Here is a 15,468-nt window from a genome sequence, read left to right as displayed (position 1 = left end):
TTGATGCGCTGCCCACAGACCTAACGTGCGATTTCTCTCCTGAATCATTCTCCACAACAAAGCAGCCACAGATGTGAATATACCAAGTGTGAATAACGCAACGCCACAAGAATCTGTGTTTCACGAAACAATTTTCCATTAGCCTACAACATAAAATCCCACTAGATAAAACATTTCGCAGTTTCAAATCTATGCAAGGGAATTTGAACGGCGTGCAAAACAATGCGCAAACTCTTGTGAACTAATACAAAGCAGCCAATTTTGGGATTACGGTGAAACAGACTTGATATCCAGACATGTTAGCCTAGAATCAAGACGGATAACAACATGACATGTAAACTCAGAACAAACGTCAGTGGAAAAACGGGGGATCGCTCATATTATCACTAACCTGAAAATGCCCTGTAAGATGCAATCCAACTATCACACAGCATAAAAGTTGCATCAATGCCATTATAGCAATGATGACCGTGACGGGTGCTGTAGGAGTCATCAGATAAGGCTGAATAAGTCTTGACGTCCGGGGTTCCATGTATAGCATTCGTCTTAGTAGCCTATCGCAGAAACATAAAACTCTAAACGCAGCAGACTTGGAGTTCAGAGGTGACCTACAGACTGTCAATGTCTCTCTCATTGTGCTCTCCGATGATCGCCTCACTGCTTTCAAAATAACGCCCATCCCTCTCATGGTAGCCTAGTCTTCCTGCAGATATATGTTAGGCTACTTAAGACTTAGTTTACATCAACTGATTGATTGATAAGCCAGTTGAGTCCATGGTTGTCTGCTGCAGTCACCCGATCATCACAGTAATTTGAACCAGTTAAACTGTATAGGCTACTTCTTGAAGAAAAAAAATCCTCATACGAAAACACCGGTTTAAAATGAGCAGCTGACTGGACAATAAAGTTGTCAAAGTTGCATTTTTATAAGCTATTAGGCAGTACAGCATTTGATGTCCAACACTGACTGCACTTGCAGTTGTGAGACAAGCGAAATTTCAAGACGCTAACGTTAAGGACAGAGGCGACAAATGACACAGCAATCACTGAGACAGCAATCATCCACGCATGCAATGTTCTGGCAAAGTGTTCATCACACCGTTCTATCTCCCAAATACATGCAGATGCGCACGATGGAACCATTAATCGAATATCAAGTAGTTGCTAAATGTGAAATTATATAGATAACTATTTTGGTTCACACACACACACACACACACACACCTAGATTTTTTTCTATTATTGACCTGTGCATTAAAGGATTTGGCAAATTATTTTTTTATTGACGTATGAAAAATGAAATTAGCAGTAATGACATTAACTTTTTACTATGTTGATTAGAGTACCTGCATCATCCTGTCTTAAGCAGCTTTGACTGAATAAAATCATATGCAGATATGCAGCAAACTTGTGGGTGATTTGTGGGAAACAAATGAGTTCACTAGAAAATATTGCCAGAAGTTTGCCAATGTTAGCCGTTAGAGGCAAACTTAATGCAAAGTTCTGGCACTGTGGTCACTGGCGACCACATTTGCCACTAGTGGCAAACTTCTCATTGTTGCCAGAACTTTCCAACACTGGCAAACTTCTGGCAACAATGAGAAGTTTGCCACTAGTGGCAAATGTGGTCGCTAGTGATTTGCCACCACATTTAGCCAATAATGGCAAACTTCCAGTGAACTTCTGGTGACAACCCTAATTTGCATATTACATTGCTGCAAATTTGCTGCAACATTGCCAAAAGTTAACCACAACTGTTTGCCAGAAACCTAATTTGTATGTGAAAATATGACCTTGTCACAAGTTTGCTGTTTGCCAGAAACCTGAAATTTCCATTTGTGGATACAGGTGCTAAAGGCTCTGTCTACTCCTTCACACTGATGCCAAGCCAATCTGTAACAGTTACAACATCCCACAATCGAACAGGAATAATAAGCACAGTCCTGGGCCTCCTATTATCATTTTAATATCTCAGAAAACTACACACAAAACTCTCAGAAAACTCCTCATACTACTCAGGAACCTATTCGGAAAACTCTTTTTGCTGTTTTTGTAATTGTGTTTGACTCATTTAGAGCCGAGCTGTTCCAGTAAGCTTCTGCTTGGTCAGGCAAGTGCATGTCTGGGGCTTCTCCCTGCTCCTCATTTTCCGCTTGCTCTTCATTCTCCATTTGGTGATCAACGGTGCTTGAGTCAGTGCCTGGGAGGCCCAATATATATTCAGTCAAAGTTGAGATGCATGACCAGGGACGTCACTAGGATTGAAAGACGGGGGTGGGGGGTGGGGGGGGGTGTCAATCATCAAACAATATTCAAACCTAAACAATTGTACCCTAGACTAAGTTATGACCCCCTTTTACCAGATATGTCAATTAGTCCTTTGAGGCCTAGGCTATTTTCAGTGTAATTTTACTATTAAGCTCCACTTTTTCTTGTGACATCTGTTTGATGTATGTGAGATAAGTACTCTGTGAGCAATTCAACAGAGAATAAGGAATTTGAATTCGGATGAATATCATATTATATATTTTTAGGGGGGCGTTTGATCATCCTAGGGTGGCTTCAGCCCCCCCCCCCCCAAAAAAAAAAAAAAAAAAAAAACGACGTCCCTGTGCATGACAGTTTGTACAGTATCTTTAGCATTAACTGTACAATTCTGGATTCTGGCTTTTACGGTATGAAAACAACTGGGAAAAGACTGTTGGAAAAACATTTTTAAATTCTGCTTTCACAAGCCTCAAGCACATAAAATGCCCACTGTCTGTATATCACAACATTTCATCCTCCAAATCACTCAGTCAGTTAATATGCCTAAACCTATTTCCACAAATAATGGAAGGAAGCTCCTCTTAGCCAAGCTCACTTCCTGTTCCCTCTTCTCCTTAGACTGTCACATAGTTTCTGAGTTTTGGGGAGGTCCTCCTCACCTGCCTGGTCCATTGATATGAAAAATATCAGCACTATAATAACTAAACTCTACTCATTTGCAATGCCCAAACTAACTAAACTCTACTCATTTGCAATGCCCACTCCCAATGATGAGAATCTCTGCTTATACCCCAAATAAAAATGAATTACTTGTTTAATCATAACAGGCTATAGGTCCATATAAGTATTTTGGACAATGACACATTTTTTGTAATTGTAATTTTGCCTAACCCTTCACCAGAATGAATCTGAAACGCTTTAATTCAAGGGTGTGAACAGAAATATTGCATTAATCGTTTAGAATTTACAGCCATTTTTATACACGGTCATCCTATTTTAGAGGCTCTAAAGCAATTGGACAAACAAACGATGCACTGGCTTCATGAAGGCTCAGTCTGCAACCCATAGACATCTCTCACGAGATGCGTTGCTGGTCTTTACTTCAGCCTCCCTCAGGTGCAGCTTGGGTCTTTCAGCCTTCAGTTTTGTCTTCAGTAGGCTAGGTTAAACACCTGCTCATTTGTGTTGAGGTCAGGTGACTGACTTGGCCATTGATGACTGGTCAATTTATTTACCTTGAGTTGTTTTTTATTTGCCTCTTGGGTTGGTTTTGCAGCATGTTTCGGGTCATAACTGTGCGGTCCTATCAGTTGTGCAGCATTTGTCTGAATCTGAGCAGAGAGAAGCCTTAGATATGCCTACATCAGAAGTCATCCCGCAACTTTTAGCTTTGGACCACATGCTCATTCATTGAGTTCCAATGAACAGCTACCAAATGCAAATGAAAGGAATGAACTCCAGACTTGGTTTAATTTGTCATGCAATAACACATGTGTACGCATGTGCTTTAGTGTGTGGGAAGGCTGAATAAAATAGGCTTAGGCAGGAAGTGATCTCTAGTGTTATCGCCATAGCAGGTAATAATAATAATAATAATAATAATAATAATAATAATACGTTTATTTTATATAGCGCCTTTCTCAAACCCAAGGTCGCTTTACATAGTAGGAAGGCAAGGAAACACGATAACAAACAAACAAAACAATACAACAAAGACAAGTTATCTGTATGGACCTATGTGTTGGGTGTGGAGGAGAAGTGATCATTAAACAGAAAGGTTTTGAGATGTGCTTTGAAGAAAGGAAGAGAAGGACAGGAACGAAGAGGTTGGGGGATGGAGTTCCAGAGTTTGTGGGCCAAGGCACTGAAGGACCTGCCACCCTGGGTGGAGAGTCTGGAGCGGGGGATAGTCAAGAGGGTCAAATCCAGCTGATGAGAGTCTGGAGCGCGGGATAGCCAAGAGGTTTTGGTCAGAGGATCTGAGTGAGCGGGAAGGAGTGTAAGGGGTCAGGAGGTCGCGGATGTAGGGGGGAGCAAGGTTGTGGAGGGCTTTGAAGGTGAGTAGTAGTACTTTGTATTTGATCCGGGACGGAACTGGTAGCCAATGGAGTTGATGGAGAATGGGGGTGATGTTGTTGTGATTTAGTGGGGAGACCAAGGAAAAGTGAGTTGCCGTAATCTAGTCGGGACATAATGAAAGAGTGAACCAAAGTCTGTGCATCACTAGCAGAGAGGAAGGGTCGGAGGCGGGCAATGTTACGGAGGTGAAAAAAGGCAGTCTAGTGAGTGATTTGATATGAGGATCAAAGCTAAGGGTGGAGTCAAGCTGAATGCCAAGTTTTTTAACAACAGGGGTAGAGTGGACAGGTGAGCCATCAATGTTGAGAGTAAGGGCCTGTCCACACGGAGACGCTTTTTAGGTTAAACGCATGTTTAAGACGGGGAGATTTGGTGAGGATGCTTTTAGGTAACCTGGCAATAGCCAGATGAATTTCGCTCCACCTAGCTCCACTCATCCATCTGGAACCGATCCATTGAAGTGTTGTTTCAGACCTAATCAAAAAATGCTTGCATATGATTGAATAAGCCACTTGTCCGTCATCTATTGACGTGCTACTTCAACCACTCACATCGAAGCCAATCCGTGACGCTAATAACAGACTCACAGTCGCTTCTACGCTATGTCACATCTATGAAACTCCCGCCCTGCGTCCTGATTGGCTAAACCATAAAGTTGGTTGGAGAAATCACTCTCAATGGAAGAGGTCCCAGATGGATGTGAGTGAAGCTAGGCGGAGCTAAGCGGGTCAGGTTAGCTTTTAGGGCCAATCAGCAGAATTTCAGTTTTGTCTGTGTTGAGCTTGAGAAAATTGTTTTGCATCCAAAACGTTGTAGCCTAAGTATTCTATTTAATTTGGGTGAAACTAGCTATCTCTTTCTATGGCTCTAACCTATATGAAACTGTCAAAGTTCTCAATGCATTCTAACCAGTAATGTCATGAGTGAGCTACAAAGAACTACATATCCCACAATTCTAAACCGGCGTCTCCTTCTCTTCCTGAAAATGGCACAGAACAGCTTTCATCACACTGCAGCATGGTGGAAACATTCGGCTACTAGACTGCAAGTAAAATCGTGATTTGTAGTGTTTGGAGATATTCAGAAAGCTCCAAGCAGACGACAGCCCGTGCAATTTATAAAAATCTGGATGGACTTAGAAAGCAAAAGTTGCCTTTTGTGTTTTACGCGTAGCCGAGCCTACACCAGTCCTCAACGTTAGGTTGTCGTCGAGGGGCATTTATCATGACCTTCAGTAGGCCTAAGTTGTAGACAAACTCCAAGAGGTCCTGATACTATAATGTCTCAAGGAATTTGTTGTTAGACTTTACATAAGCCCTATACTCCTGATGACATTAAGATGGACCATATTCTGGAAATCGTGTGTACCGCTAAGACACCACGGCATCGCTGTCAAATTGACTGGAATCCTGGGTAATCAGCTGATCTCCCGTTCACAAAACCACAGACTCCAGCCATATCGGAAGAATCATAAAATGACAGTACATTTGCTTAAGGATGAAGCTGTACAGAAGTACATACACAGGCTTAGGAATGAATACAAAGTTGTCACTGGCACGTTACAAAACGCGAATCTAAGTGATTCTGACAGGCGACACTGTCACCAAAGACGAGTGGAACTGTTGCCTGTGGTAAACGCATTCACATGCACCGAAGACGCTGCAAAAGATCTTCAAGAAGTGGAGTCCTTTCTTCAAAGTACGTAGGCTAGGCCGTCGCTTGATAATCTCATGTAAAATATTAATCTGAACACCCAGAAGTTCGCATCATAGGCTTGTGTTTATGGCGAGGATAATAATCACCCCAAGGTGGCGCTGTCTATATAGTGATAGTCGTCTTGACCTGTTCTGTTCTCAATTTTGAAAGGTACTATAGCGGACCCTACCCAAGACGAGCAAATGGTTGAGCTGCTTAGAAAAGAACAAGCTGAACTCACCAGAACACTCCAAGACTTAAATAAAGAAGTAAGAGTTTTTCTATAGCCTACTATCCAACTCTAATGTAGTTTAGTTATCACCTAATTTAATAGCCTCTAATTGATTAGCATATTTGTTTGAATTTATCCAGTTGATCCAGGCTCTGGTTCCACTAGATGAGCATGACGACAGCAATGTCATATTGGAAGTAGCATCTGGCAGGACTACTGGAGGTAACTGAAAGGCTATTTAACTGAACACACTCTCTGACAATAATACATTTTTATGTATTATAGAGTTATACATTTGTAGGCTTTTCTTTCATAATTATGTCAGCCTGTTGCTGTCACCAGGTGACATTTGCCAGCAGTTTACCCGTGAGATCTTCGACATGTATGAAGGTTTTGCCAGCTACAAAAACTGGCACTTTGACGTCCTTAATTACGCTCCTGCAGACTATGGTAAAACTCACATCTCTCATACATTTTACACACACACACACAAACAACGACAAGGTGCTTGTGGACCTTCTGTGAGTAAAGTACTTAGACTTAACGTCCTTTGTTTTTCCCCTTGCTTTGAATACATATACAAATAGGCCTACAGTTATGTGAACAAGGTTTCTTCCAAACATCTTGCTGCAGGGCAATTTCTCTCAGGTCTTGTGCATCTGTATAAGTTACTGTGCATCTGAACTTGCATTCTGTCCCTGTCGCTGTGTTGTGGTTCCTTGTGTAGTCCCTGTCACAGGGTTGTGGTTCCTCATGTAGTCCTTGTCACAGGGTTGTGGTTCCTCGTAGGTGGACTGCACCATGCGGCAGTGAAAGTGTCTGGTGAGGCCGTTTACAGATGGCTGAAGTTCGAGGGGGGCACCCACCGGGTGCAGAGGATCCCTGAGGTGGGGCTGTCCTCGCGCATGCAGCGCATCCACACGGGAACCATGATGGTCATCGTGCTGCCTCAGCCCAACGAGGTAACTACACTTCATACTTTTACTACACTTTTCAGCTAACATATTCACGCCAGTGGAGAATTACTGCAACTATGTATAAGTATAAGTATATATACTCTTTTGATCCCATGAGGGAAATTTAATCTCATTTATCCCAATCCGTGAATTAGTGAAACACACTCAGCGAACACACAGTGAGGTGAAGCACACACTAACCCTGGCACAGTGAGCTGACTGCAACAACAGCAGCGCTCGGGAGCAGTGAGGGGTTAGGTGCCTTGCTCAAGGGCACTTCAGCCATGCCTATTGGTCGGGGTTCGAACCGGCAACCCTCCGGTTACAAGTCCGAAGCGCTAACCAGTAGCCCACGTCTGCCCCTCTAGAGCTGCATACAAAATTGGATATGTTGCAAAAGGGGTTTCTGATGAGGATTTACCCTTTGAGGGAGTCGAGAGGTTGGATTTGAACTAAAATGTGGATGTAATAACCAAATTAACCAAATAACAAACAAGCAAACAAAGAGTGTGAGATGGCATCATGTAAGTTGTCAGTAGTGCATGGATGTATGTTTGCAATGTGTCTGAATGCTGTGTTGCAAAGCAAGAATGGCCCTCTCAAGGTGAGAGGAAGCAGCCCTTTAAATGTGGACACCTGCAGCTCATTAGCTCCTGAGGCTTCCCGACACCTGTAGACACAGGCCATCACACCCACATAAATATTCCATTTAATATCATCCATTTCAAGCTGCAGTAGTCTACATTAACATGTACCTACATGTCTAAGCACTTTTAGGTTATTTCAATGAAAAGGTGTGAAATAATACAAAGGCACTCTTGAACTTTTGAAGTACGTGGTGGTGGGGGTTTGTAGAAAATGTAGAAGTGAGTGGTAATATTCCTAGTTGAGACTCTCCTATCAAAGATGATTTAGTTTGAGATGTTTCTGTAGTGCTGTATTGTATAAAAATGTATATGATTTGTTTGAAGTTGTGTTAGCTCAGCTGTGGTATCAACTACATTCTTTAGGTGGAGATTCAGATTGACCCGAAAGATTTGAGAATCGACACTTTCAGATCAAAAGGGCCCGGGGGTCAAAGTGTGAACACGACAGACAGTGCTGTCCGAATTGTCCACTTGCCCACAGGTAGGAACATTTCATCATTCCTTGTTTTATTTTAAGTCAGTGTCATCCTGCCATCATTTAGATTTAGCTTTAAATAATGAATAAAATGTACTGATGACCTCACTGACTCAAATATCTGAGAGATATTGATTTGATTTGATTTGATTTGATTTGATGGTTGCTACAATTTTCTTCACAAGGACTTTGGTCACTAAAGAGTTTCTGTTACAGGAGAATGTCAAACCCTCTCTCTTTGTATGCTGCATCCTCAGGCACAGTGGCTGAGTGTCAACAGTCCCGTTCCCAGATCCAAAACAAAGACACAGCCATGCGGGTACTCAAGGCCCGTCTGTACCAAAGCATCATGGGAAAACAAACAGAACAGAGAGACACAGCACGCAAGCAACAGGTACTAGCGACCACTGCACAATACACACACAACAGGTACCAGCGACCACAGCACAACGCACACGATCACACACACACATACAAAAAGACACAGTGCACAAGCAACAGGTACCAGCGATCACTGCACAACGCACACTAACACAAAAAGAAAACAGTGCTGAGTGACCACATCCATCCTTTTTTCTCCTGTAGGTGGGCACTCGGGCCCAGGCTGAGAGGATTCGCAGTTACAACTTCAGTCAGGACCGAGTGACAGACCACCGCATTGGCTACATGACTCGGGACATCAAGGTGAGACAGGCTTACCGGTACTTACCTTTCATCCTCCTCTTAGTGCATTCAAACTACATCTCAGATGACCTCTTCAGAAATCAATACAGACTATGAATGTGTGGTATTAAATGCGTATGGAAGTCTTAACTATAAAAGATTTATCACTTAATTGCCTCTTTGATGTGACAGATAATCTGGAGTTGATATCCTCTTATGTGGCCAATCTGAAACCTCTCCAGCCCTCTATTGTTAAAGGTGCAGTCAGTAATTGTGCAGGAAGTCGTGTTTGTTTGTGTTTATATTTAAATTTATTAGTAGACGCTTTTGTCCAAACGAATCACAGCAGAGAAGTAGCCCACCCCTACCTTCAGTATTCCCAGAGAAACTCCACGCAGGGTTTTGTTTTTGTTTTTTGGTTTGGAGGACAGGCTGCCCCCACTTTATTTGTTTCCAGTGTTCGGAGCCTGGGCTGCCTACAGAGACAGTGTACTCACAGAATGGGCAGGTTGTGAGGAGATGATTGATAAATGTGAACAAAAAAATCTTATGGACTTGATTGTTATGAATCGCGTATGATCACAGACTGCACCTTTGTAAGATATGTGCTTGCCGATCACTGACTGCACAAGACTTGTGCGTGCTTGCTTGCTTGCTTGTCAGTATGTGCTGTTGACCAGCTTCTGTGGTGCAGGAGTTCATGAGGGGTGGAGAGCAGCTGGAGGAGCTGATCTCGGCACTGCTGGAGCACAGTGACCTCGAAGCCTTGCTGGAGCTGGTGGAGAGCGACCGGCTACTGAGGAGGGAGACTGACCCATGATCAGCTGCCGAGGAGGGAGACTGACCCAGGATCAGCTGCCGAGGAGGGAGACTGACCCAGGATCAGACCCGGTGGGCAGCTTCAACTGTTAACAGTGACAGGCTCGTATGAAGTTACCGGACAGGTAAAGGGGAGGTTACTACTATACAGTCTCCAGTTTTCCCTTTACCTGAGAGACCTACTTTAGACAGCTGATGGCATGACCAGGACGTTGTTCACAGATCAGGAAAGTCTGCCTTTCAAATGTAACCGGTTGGAAATGACTTTTGACTCTGCAGAGATAACGTTAAAGTAAGTTATAAAATGAATAAAATGTAATGGCAGCTGCTGTGGGTGTGGCTGAATGTATCTGAAAACACAAATGGGCGCACACACGGAGGAAGGCTCAGAGCCCTATCTCACACCAACATGCTGTTGGCAAACCTGGCAACCTGTAATGGCAACAGTATCTCTTTGACACAGTTGATATGAGACAGCTGCCCAAATGAGTGGGCCAGTTACCCAATTAGTCCTGACTGGGTCCTCTATCCTCCTCTCAGACATGTTGAGTACTGAACTGCATTAAACTATGTAGCCTCCCCAATCAAATTAGTATTTAGGATGAAGATGAGTCTGTAAACAGACTAAGGGACAGCTTTATCCACAAAGGGAGATTTTACTTTGACAACATGAACTAAACAGACTAATGTCACTTTTCAAGCCAATCATAGAAAAATACCTTCGCATAAATACATGACACACTAATGGATCTATAACAGGGGGGGGAGGGTTGATGCCAACCAACAACAAATAAAAAAAAAATACAAATAAAAACCTCCATAATCAAATGTGTAGAGGAATTAAAGATGTGAAAGGACAAAAACACTCCTTATAAAGAATGTGTACTTATTAGCTCTTTGTTTCTCTGTGAACAGAGCTTTCAACCCTGGATGTGGCAACTACTCCTGGAAAAGCTGCTTGAGCTCATCCACACATAAGCAACTACAATTTTGCAAAGACGTTTGAGTTGACACTACACAACTCACACATAAACATGCGAGACTCCAGGGTGTGCCAAGAGAGCAAAAATAAATGTCAGCCTGCTGATTTCCTGAGCGTCCTCCACATGTCCCGTATAAAAATGTCCAGCGGAGGCTCCTAGTCGTCCTTCCCCCGCTGGCGGAGGCTTCTGGACTTGCCATTGTCTGTCTTCCTCTTGCGGAAGGTGGCCCCCGCACTCCCCTCGTCCCCCAGGGAGGTGATGGTGCGCTCCCTGAATTTGGGCTTTGGCTCAGGAGGCAGCTCTGTGGGGGGTGGTGCACCGCCCCCTGTGTCCACCTGAGGCAACTGCAGATCCACATTCTCACTGTCAGAGAGGGGAAGGTGGTTAATGTAACAAGTGGTGGTTAACACCCCTTCCAAGCAGTATATAATATGTACACTAAAGCACCAAGATGCTGTCCTCCGTGACCCCTAACGTGACATATCCACTTGATCACAAGTACAACTGCATCAAAACAAATACTGCAAGCAGACAACACTGACATGGCCCATGGTGCACAGCATTTTATGATGAAGTAAAAGTTGTGGCTTTCCCCATCACTAGTTGTTGTGTATTGTTGTGTTGTGTGCTGTATATTGTTGTGTGTGTTGTACTCACTATGGGTCCTCCTCCTGTTGGATACTCTCCCATAGTCCGTAGGGATTGATCCGGGGTTTCTTGGCGGGCGTTTCCTTCTCTTCTTTTGCAGGGTCACGTTCGGTAGAGCCTCCCGCACCTTCCTTCTCTCCTTTGGCACCAGCGCCTCCTTCAGCTTCGTCTTCCTCCTCGTCAGAGGCCTCAGACTTCTCCTCTTTTCTTTTCTGGGGAGAAGGGTGTGTTTATCGTGATCAGCTCAACAATGTGAGGAGTTCTCACATTTACTAACACACAATTTAGATGAAAAACAAAAACGCTGTACATGCTGTCATTTCGAGACTATGACCACACATACATGGATGTAGGCCAGTGTGTGTTGGACTCAGTGTGTGTGTGTTGCTCTGATGATGCATAGCTGCTGTGACAAAGCAATTTTCTGTAAAGGATTAATAAGGTATCAATCAATATCTAGTGTCTGACGTGCATCTCACCCTGAAACTGATTTTGGGGACTCTGGGCTGTTTGGGCTCGTCAGCATCCCCAGAGGTCTTCTCTCCGTTGGAACTGTTCTCGTCCTCAGACAGGGGCTCTGGCTTAGGGGCAGACGGCTCATCCTGGTCCTCCACCTCGGCTGCTGCGTTCCCTTCTGAGGGGAAATCTGCAGGTTTTTCCCAGCTTGACTCTGGGTAGCGAGGCGAAGAACACAGAGGAACAAGTATAAGTATATATGCTCTTTTGATCCCTTGAGGGAAATTTGGTCTCTGCATTTATCCCAATCCGTGAATTAGTGAAACACACACAGCACACAGTGAACACACAGTGAGGTGAAGCACACACTAATCCCGGCGCAGTGAGCTGCCTGCAACAACAGCGGCGCTCGGGGAGCAGCACATGTTGGGCCACTGCGGTCATTCAAAACCATTATGATTCTGACACACGGTCAATCTTTGTTATGTTGTGTTCCACTGGCCTCTTCAGTTGTGCTGCCCTAAGTACAGTACTTTCAGCTTTACACAGATCTTTATGCCACTGAAGGTCATGGTCACTAAACTCACCACCGGTTTCTGTGTTGTAGTAGTAAGTGAATCCATCTGGACTCAGTGCCTCCATCCACGGGGAGCCCGACTGCATAGTGAGAAAACAAGATGAATCCAAAGAAAAATAGATTTTCACAGACCTGTGGCTAGTGGCCCTGTGGCTACTTGGTTGACTGATAACTAGGGCTGTTACCTCATTGAATGCCAAGCTGTTTTCGGAAGCTTTGTCCTAGAGTGCCAGCAATCTAGACCATTGTTGATGATTTTTGTACAGCCACAGCATATTCTGTGTTATAGCTATGAACACATACAATGGCTCGTTTAAAAGGTGAGACTTTAAGCTCTCAGTGGGTGCAAACCGTGTATTTCTACACGCCTCTGTTCCTGAGAAATCCCAAGCTAAATAGTGGCTAGTTTTCATCAAAATCGCTGTTTTTTTCTAGAAATGGAGATATAACGTCTTTCATGAAATATTAAGTGTTGCCTGTAAACTTTCCGGGAAGTGATCAGCGAGACCTGGTGAGACTACCACCTAGTGATAAAACCAGGCCATTTTCGTGGGTCTGAGATGACGTGCATGCGTCACTGATTCGACCCAAAGCGGCAACCGAGTTATGATAAAATGTCTAGATAAAATGTCCAGATTGTGCGTTTTCATGAGTTTTCGATAGTCATATATTTCATTTCCATTCATCACAGTTCCCAAAATCACATATAAGGTGTGTTAGAGTGTCTAGTTTCGTAATTTAAAAAAAAAGCTAAAAACGTAATATTACGTTTTTGGCACTCAATGAGTTACTAACAATCATTTTCATAATCTCGATTTTCTCATTTTCTTGATTAATCAACTACCAAAATAGTTGCCAAATAATTAAAAAATTGACAACTAATAATTGAATCGATTAATTGTTGCAGCCCTACTGATTACAATAAAACTGAATACATTCATACGCGTGTACTCGTATCACATCATATGATATTTGTGTGCTCATACCAACCTCATTCTGTTGTCCATCTTGGGCTGAAGCCTCACTCTGACCTTGGAATCCTTCTGGCTTATCCCATTGCGAATCTGCAGGCACACATACATAACCATTGATCTGTGGTTGAGCCTGTGTTGTAGTAACAGACCCTCACCTCCTGTGCCTGTGTTGTAACAGATCCTCACCTCCTGTGCCTGTGTTATAGTAACAGACCCTCACCTCCTGTGCCTGTGTTGTAGTAACAGACCCTCACCTCCTGTGCCTGTGTTGTAGTAATAGATAAGTCCGTCATCAGTCAGGCCTTCAACCCAAGCGTCGGCTTCACTGTTGCTGCTGGCCTCTGGACTTGGCCTCCTCTGCTTCTTGCTTTGTTGTTGAGGTCGTCGAGTTTTACTCTGAGGCTCCATGACTGCTTTACTCTGAGGCTCCACTTCAGTAGCACCTGTATCATCAAAAAACAAAAGACCACTGAAACTGCTATTTGCATATCATGATTATATCATCATATGAAATTTCAGAACAGGTTCTAGCCATTTCTGTTGTACTATTTCTCATATGCCTTTTTTACTGATGTCCTGTGATCTAGGGCTAAAAAACAACACACAATACACACAAAATAGCCTTTGTAACAAAAATATGACCTAATCCAGGACTGTGGAGCTAAGAAGGCTATTATGCATTATAATAATAAGCTATATTTGTATGCATTTTACATTCCAATTGTTTCATACATTGAGAACAGTTGGTTTTCAGTTTGTTTTTATATTACCTGATTCTGTCTGAAGTCTTTTCATGTCCTCCTCGTATGCTTTTAGAGCTGCCTCCTCCATGGCTGCAAACTCCTTTGACATGCGATCCTCCTTCTTCGCCTGGTCAATGCTCTTCTTTTTAATCTGCATCAGGACAGGGTGGAGGGTGGGTATAGGGCGTCATGCACCAATAAAGTTGTCTGCGTAACATGCCAACTCTTATCTCCACCGAACTCAGAGCAGATGGCACGTCAAATTGAGTTTACTTTTTTTTTTTCCCTTATCTGAGAACTCAATGTTTTTATACCAGAATACAGCACCATATGTTGGTATTTATAAGCAACATCAAGCTAAATATATTTTTATGAGTTGCTACCAACTTCTGGACAAGTAAATTAGTATTGAGTGCAGGATGAGGAACAGAACAGCCTACGAAGGAAATATTACTTCACCTCTTCGATTTTTGCAGCCACATTTAACTTGTGATTCTTCCCCCTTTCGTGAAATTCAACACTCTGTAGAAGATAATGTATAGAATACTCATGTTTAGGATCAATGGCAAGACGTACTCTATCGTTATCTCTGACGGAAGAAACACTCACCGGTTTGTTGTCTGCTATCCAACACTTGCAGTACTGACAAAATTTCTTGGGCTGAGACTTCCAATAGTCAGCCCTAAGGTTTGCGATTGCCACCACGTACAAGGATAAAACATGCATTAATTCATACAAAACAGGCGACGGTTAAATGTTTCAAAACGGTGCGTTTAAACAAACTGGTAAAGAAGGTGTGATGTAAATAAACTAACAACCAGTGTTCAACAATTAGGCTAGCCTAACAGTAGCTACTGTGAGCAGAGTCGTGGTGGTATACAATCATTGTTTAACATCAGTAATGTTACTTACATTTTATATTGTCTTGGTCCTCTGTACTAAAACAGTCTTATTTGCAAAAATTACTCAAACGTTTAGAAGAAGGAAACTGAAGTCACCCCTTTTGGCCATGGAGCTCGAGAATTTCTGTCGCTTAAACATGACGTCACTATGCAATGGCTTCGCGTTTTGAAGTCATCACACAAGAGAGACTCCTCAGTCTTAATGTGCAGCAAAAATAAGTTTTTTTTTTACTACCATCATAGTGATAAATGATGCTGTAGAATGATACATCATATGTTCAACAGATTGATTGACTGAATGTGGAGTATCTTTTTGACATCCAAATATTCTTATAGTCTTACTTTTACATG

General features: G+C 43.0%; 2 protein-coding genes across 2 annotated transcripts; one reads left to right on the top strand and one right to left on the bottom strand.

The window, feature by feature from the left end:
* The first annotated feature begins 5,319 nt into the window (after positions 1–5,319).
* Positions 5,320–10,163, top strand: mtrf1 (mitochondrial translational release factor 1). Its single transcript, XM_042080975.1, has 10 exons — positions 5,320–6,045; positions 6,214–6,311; positions 6,415–6,496; positions 6,617–6,724; positions 7,064–7,236; positions 8,241–8,358; positions 8,610–8,746; positions 8,938–9,036; positions 9,710–9,812; positions 9,844–10,163. The coding sequence occupies exons 1-10, from the start codon at positions 5,676–5,678 to the stop codon at positions 9,888–9,890; spliced, it is 1,335 nt and encodes a 444-aa protein (XP_041936909.1). The 5' UTR covers positions 5,320–5,675; the 3' UTR covers positions 9,891–10,163.
* Positions 10,164–10,470: 307 nt separating this feature from the next.
* On the bottom strand, positions 10,471–15,256 carry wbp4 (WW domain binding protein 4). Its single transcript, XM_042080977.1, has 10 exons — positions 15,128–15,256; positions 14,825–14,897; positions 14,675–14,737; positions 14,243–14,366; positions 13,727–13,915; positions 13,489–13,562; positions 12,509–12,578; positions 11,945–12,135; positions 11,475–11,677; positions 10,471–11,180 (listed from the first exon to the last, which is right to left on the bottom strand). Coding segments are annotated over exons 1-10 (1,197 nt in total). The 5' UTR covers positions 15,130–15,256; the 3' UTR covers positions 10,471–10,972.
* Positions 15,257–15,468: the final 212 nt, after the last annotated feature.

Source organism: Alosa sapidissima, chromosome 23 (assembly GCF_018492685.1).
Source record: "Alosa sapidissima isolate fAloSap1 chromosome 23, fAloSap1.pri, whole genome shotgun sequence".
NCBI classification, from domain to species: Eukaryota; Metazoa; Chordata; class Actinopteri; order Clupeiformes; family Clupeidae; genus Alosa; species Alosa sapidissima.
The sequence above is the reverse complement of the archived record's forward strand: the minus strand, read 5'-3'. Positions and strand labels throughout refer to the sequence as shown.

Excerpts from the sequence above, each read along its gene's own strand:
- mtrf1 (XM_042080975.1), top strand. The coding sequence starts at position 5,676 with ATGACATTAAGATGGACCATATTCTGGAAATCGTGTGTACCGCTAAGA. Across the intron at positions 9,037-9,709 it reads ACATGACTCGGGACATCAAG|GAGTTCATGAGGGGTGGAGA; the intron begins GTGAGACAGGCT and ends TCTGTGGTGCAG. Across the intron at positions 9,813-9,843 it reads GGTGGAGAGCGACCGGCTAC|CGAGGAGGGAGACTGACCCA; the intron begins TGAGGAGGGAGA and ends ATGATCAGCTGC.
- wbp4 (XM_042080977.1), bottom strand. Across the intron at positions 14,367-14,674 it reads TGGCTGCAAAAATCGAAGAG|ATTAAAAAGAAGAGCATTGA; the intron begins GTGAAGTAATAT and ends GTCCTGATGCAG. Across the intron at positions 11,678-11,944 it reads TCCCCAAAATCAGTTTCAGG|AAAAGAAAAGAGGAGAAGTC; the intron begins GTGAGATGCACG and ends CCTTCTCCCCAG.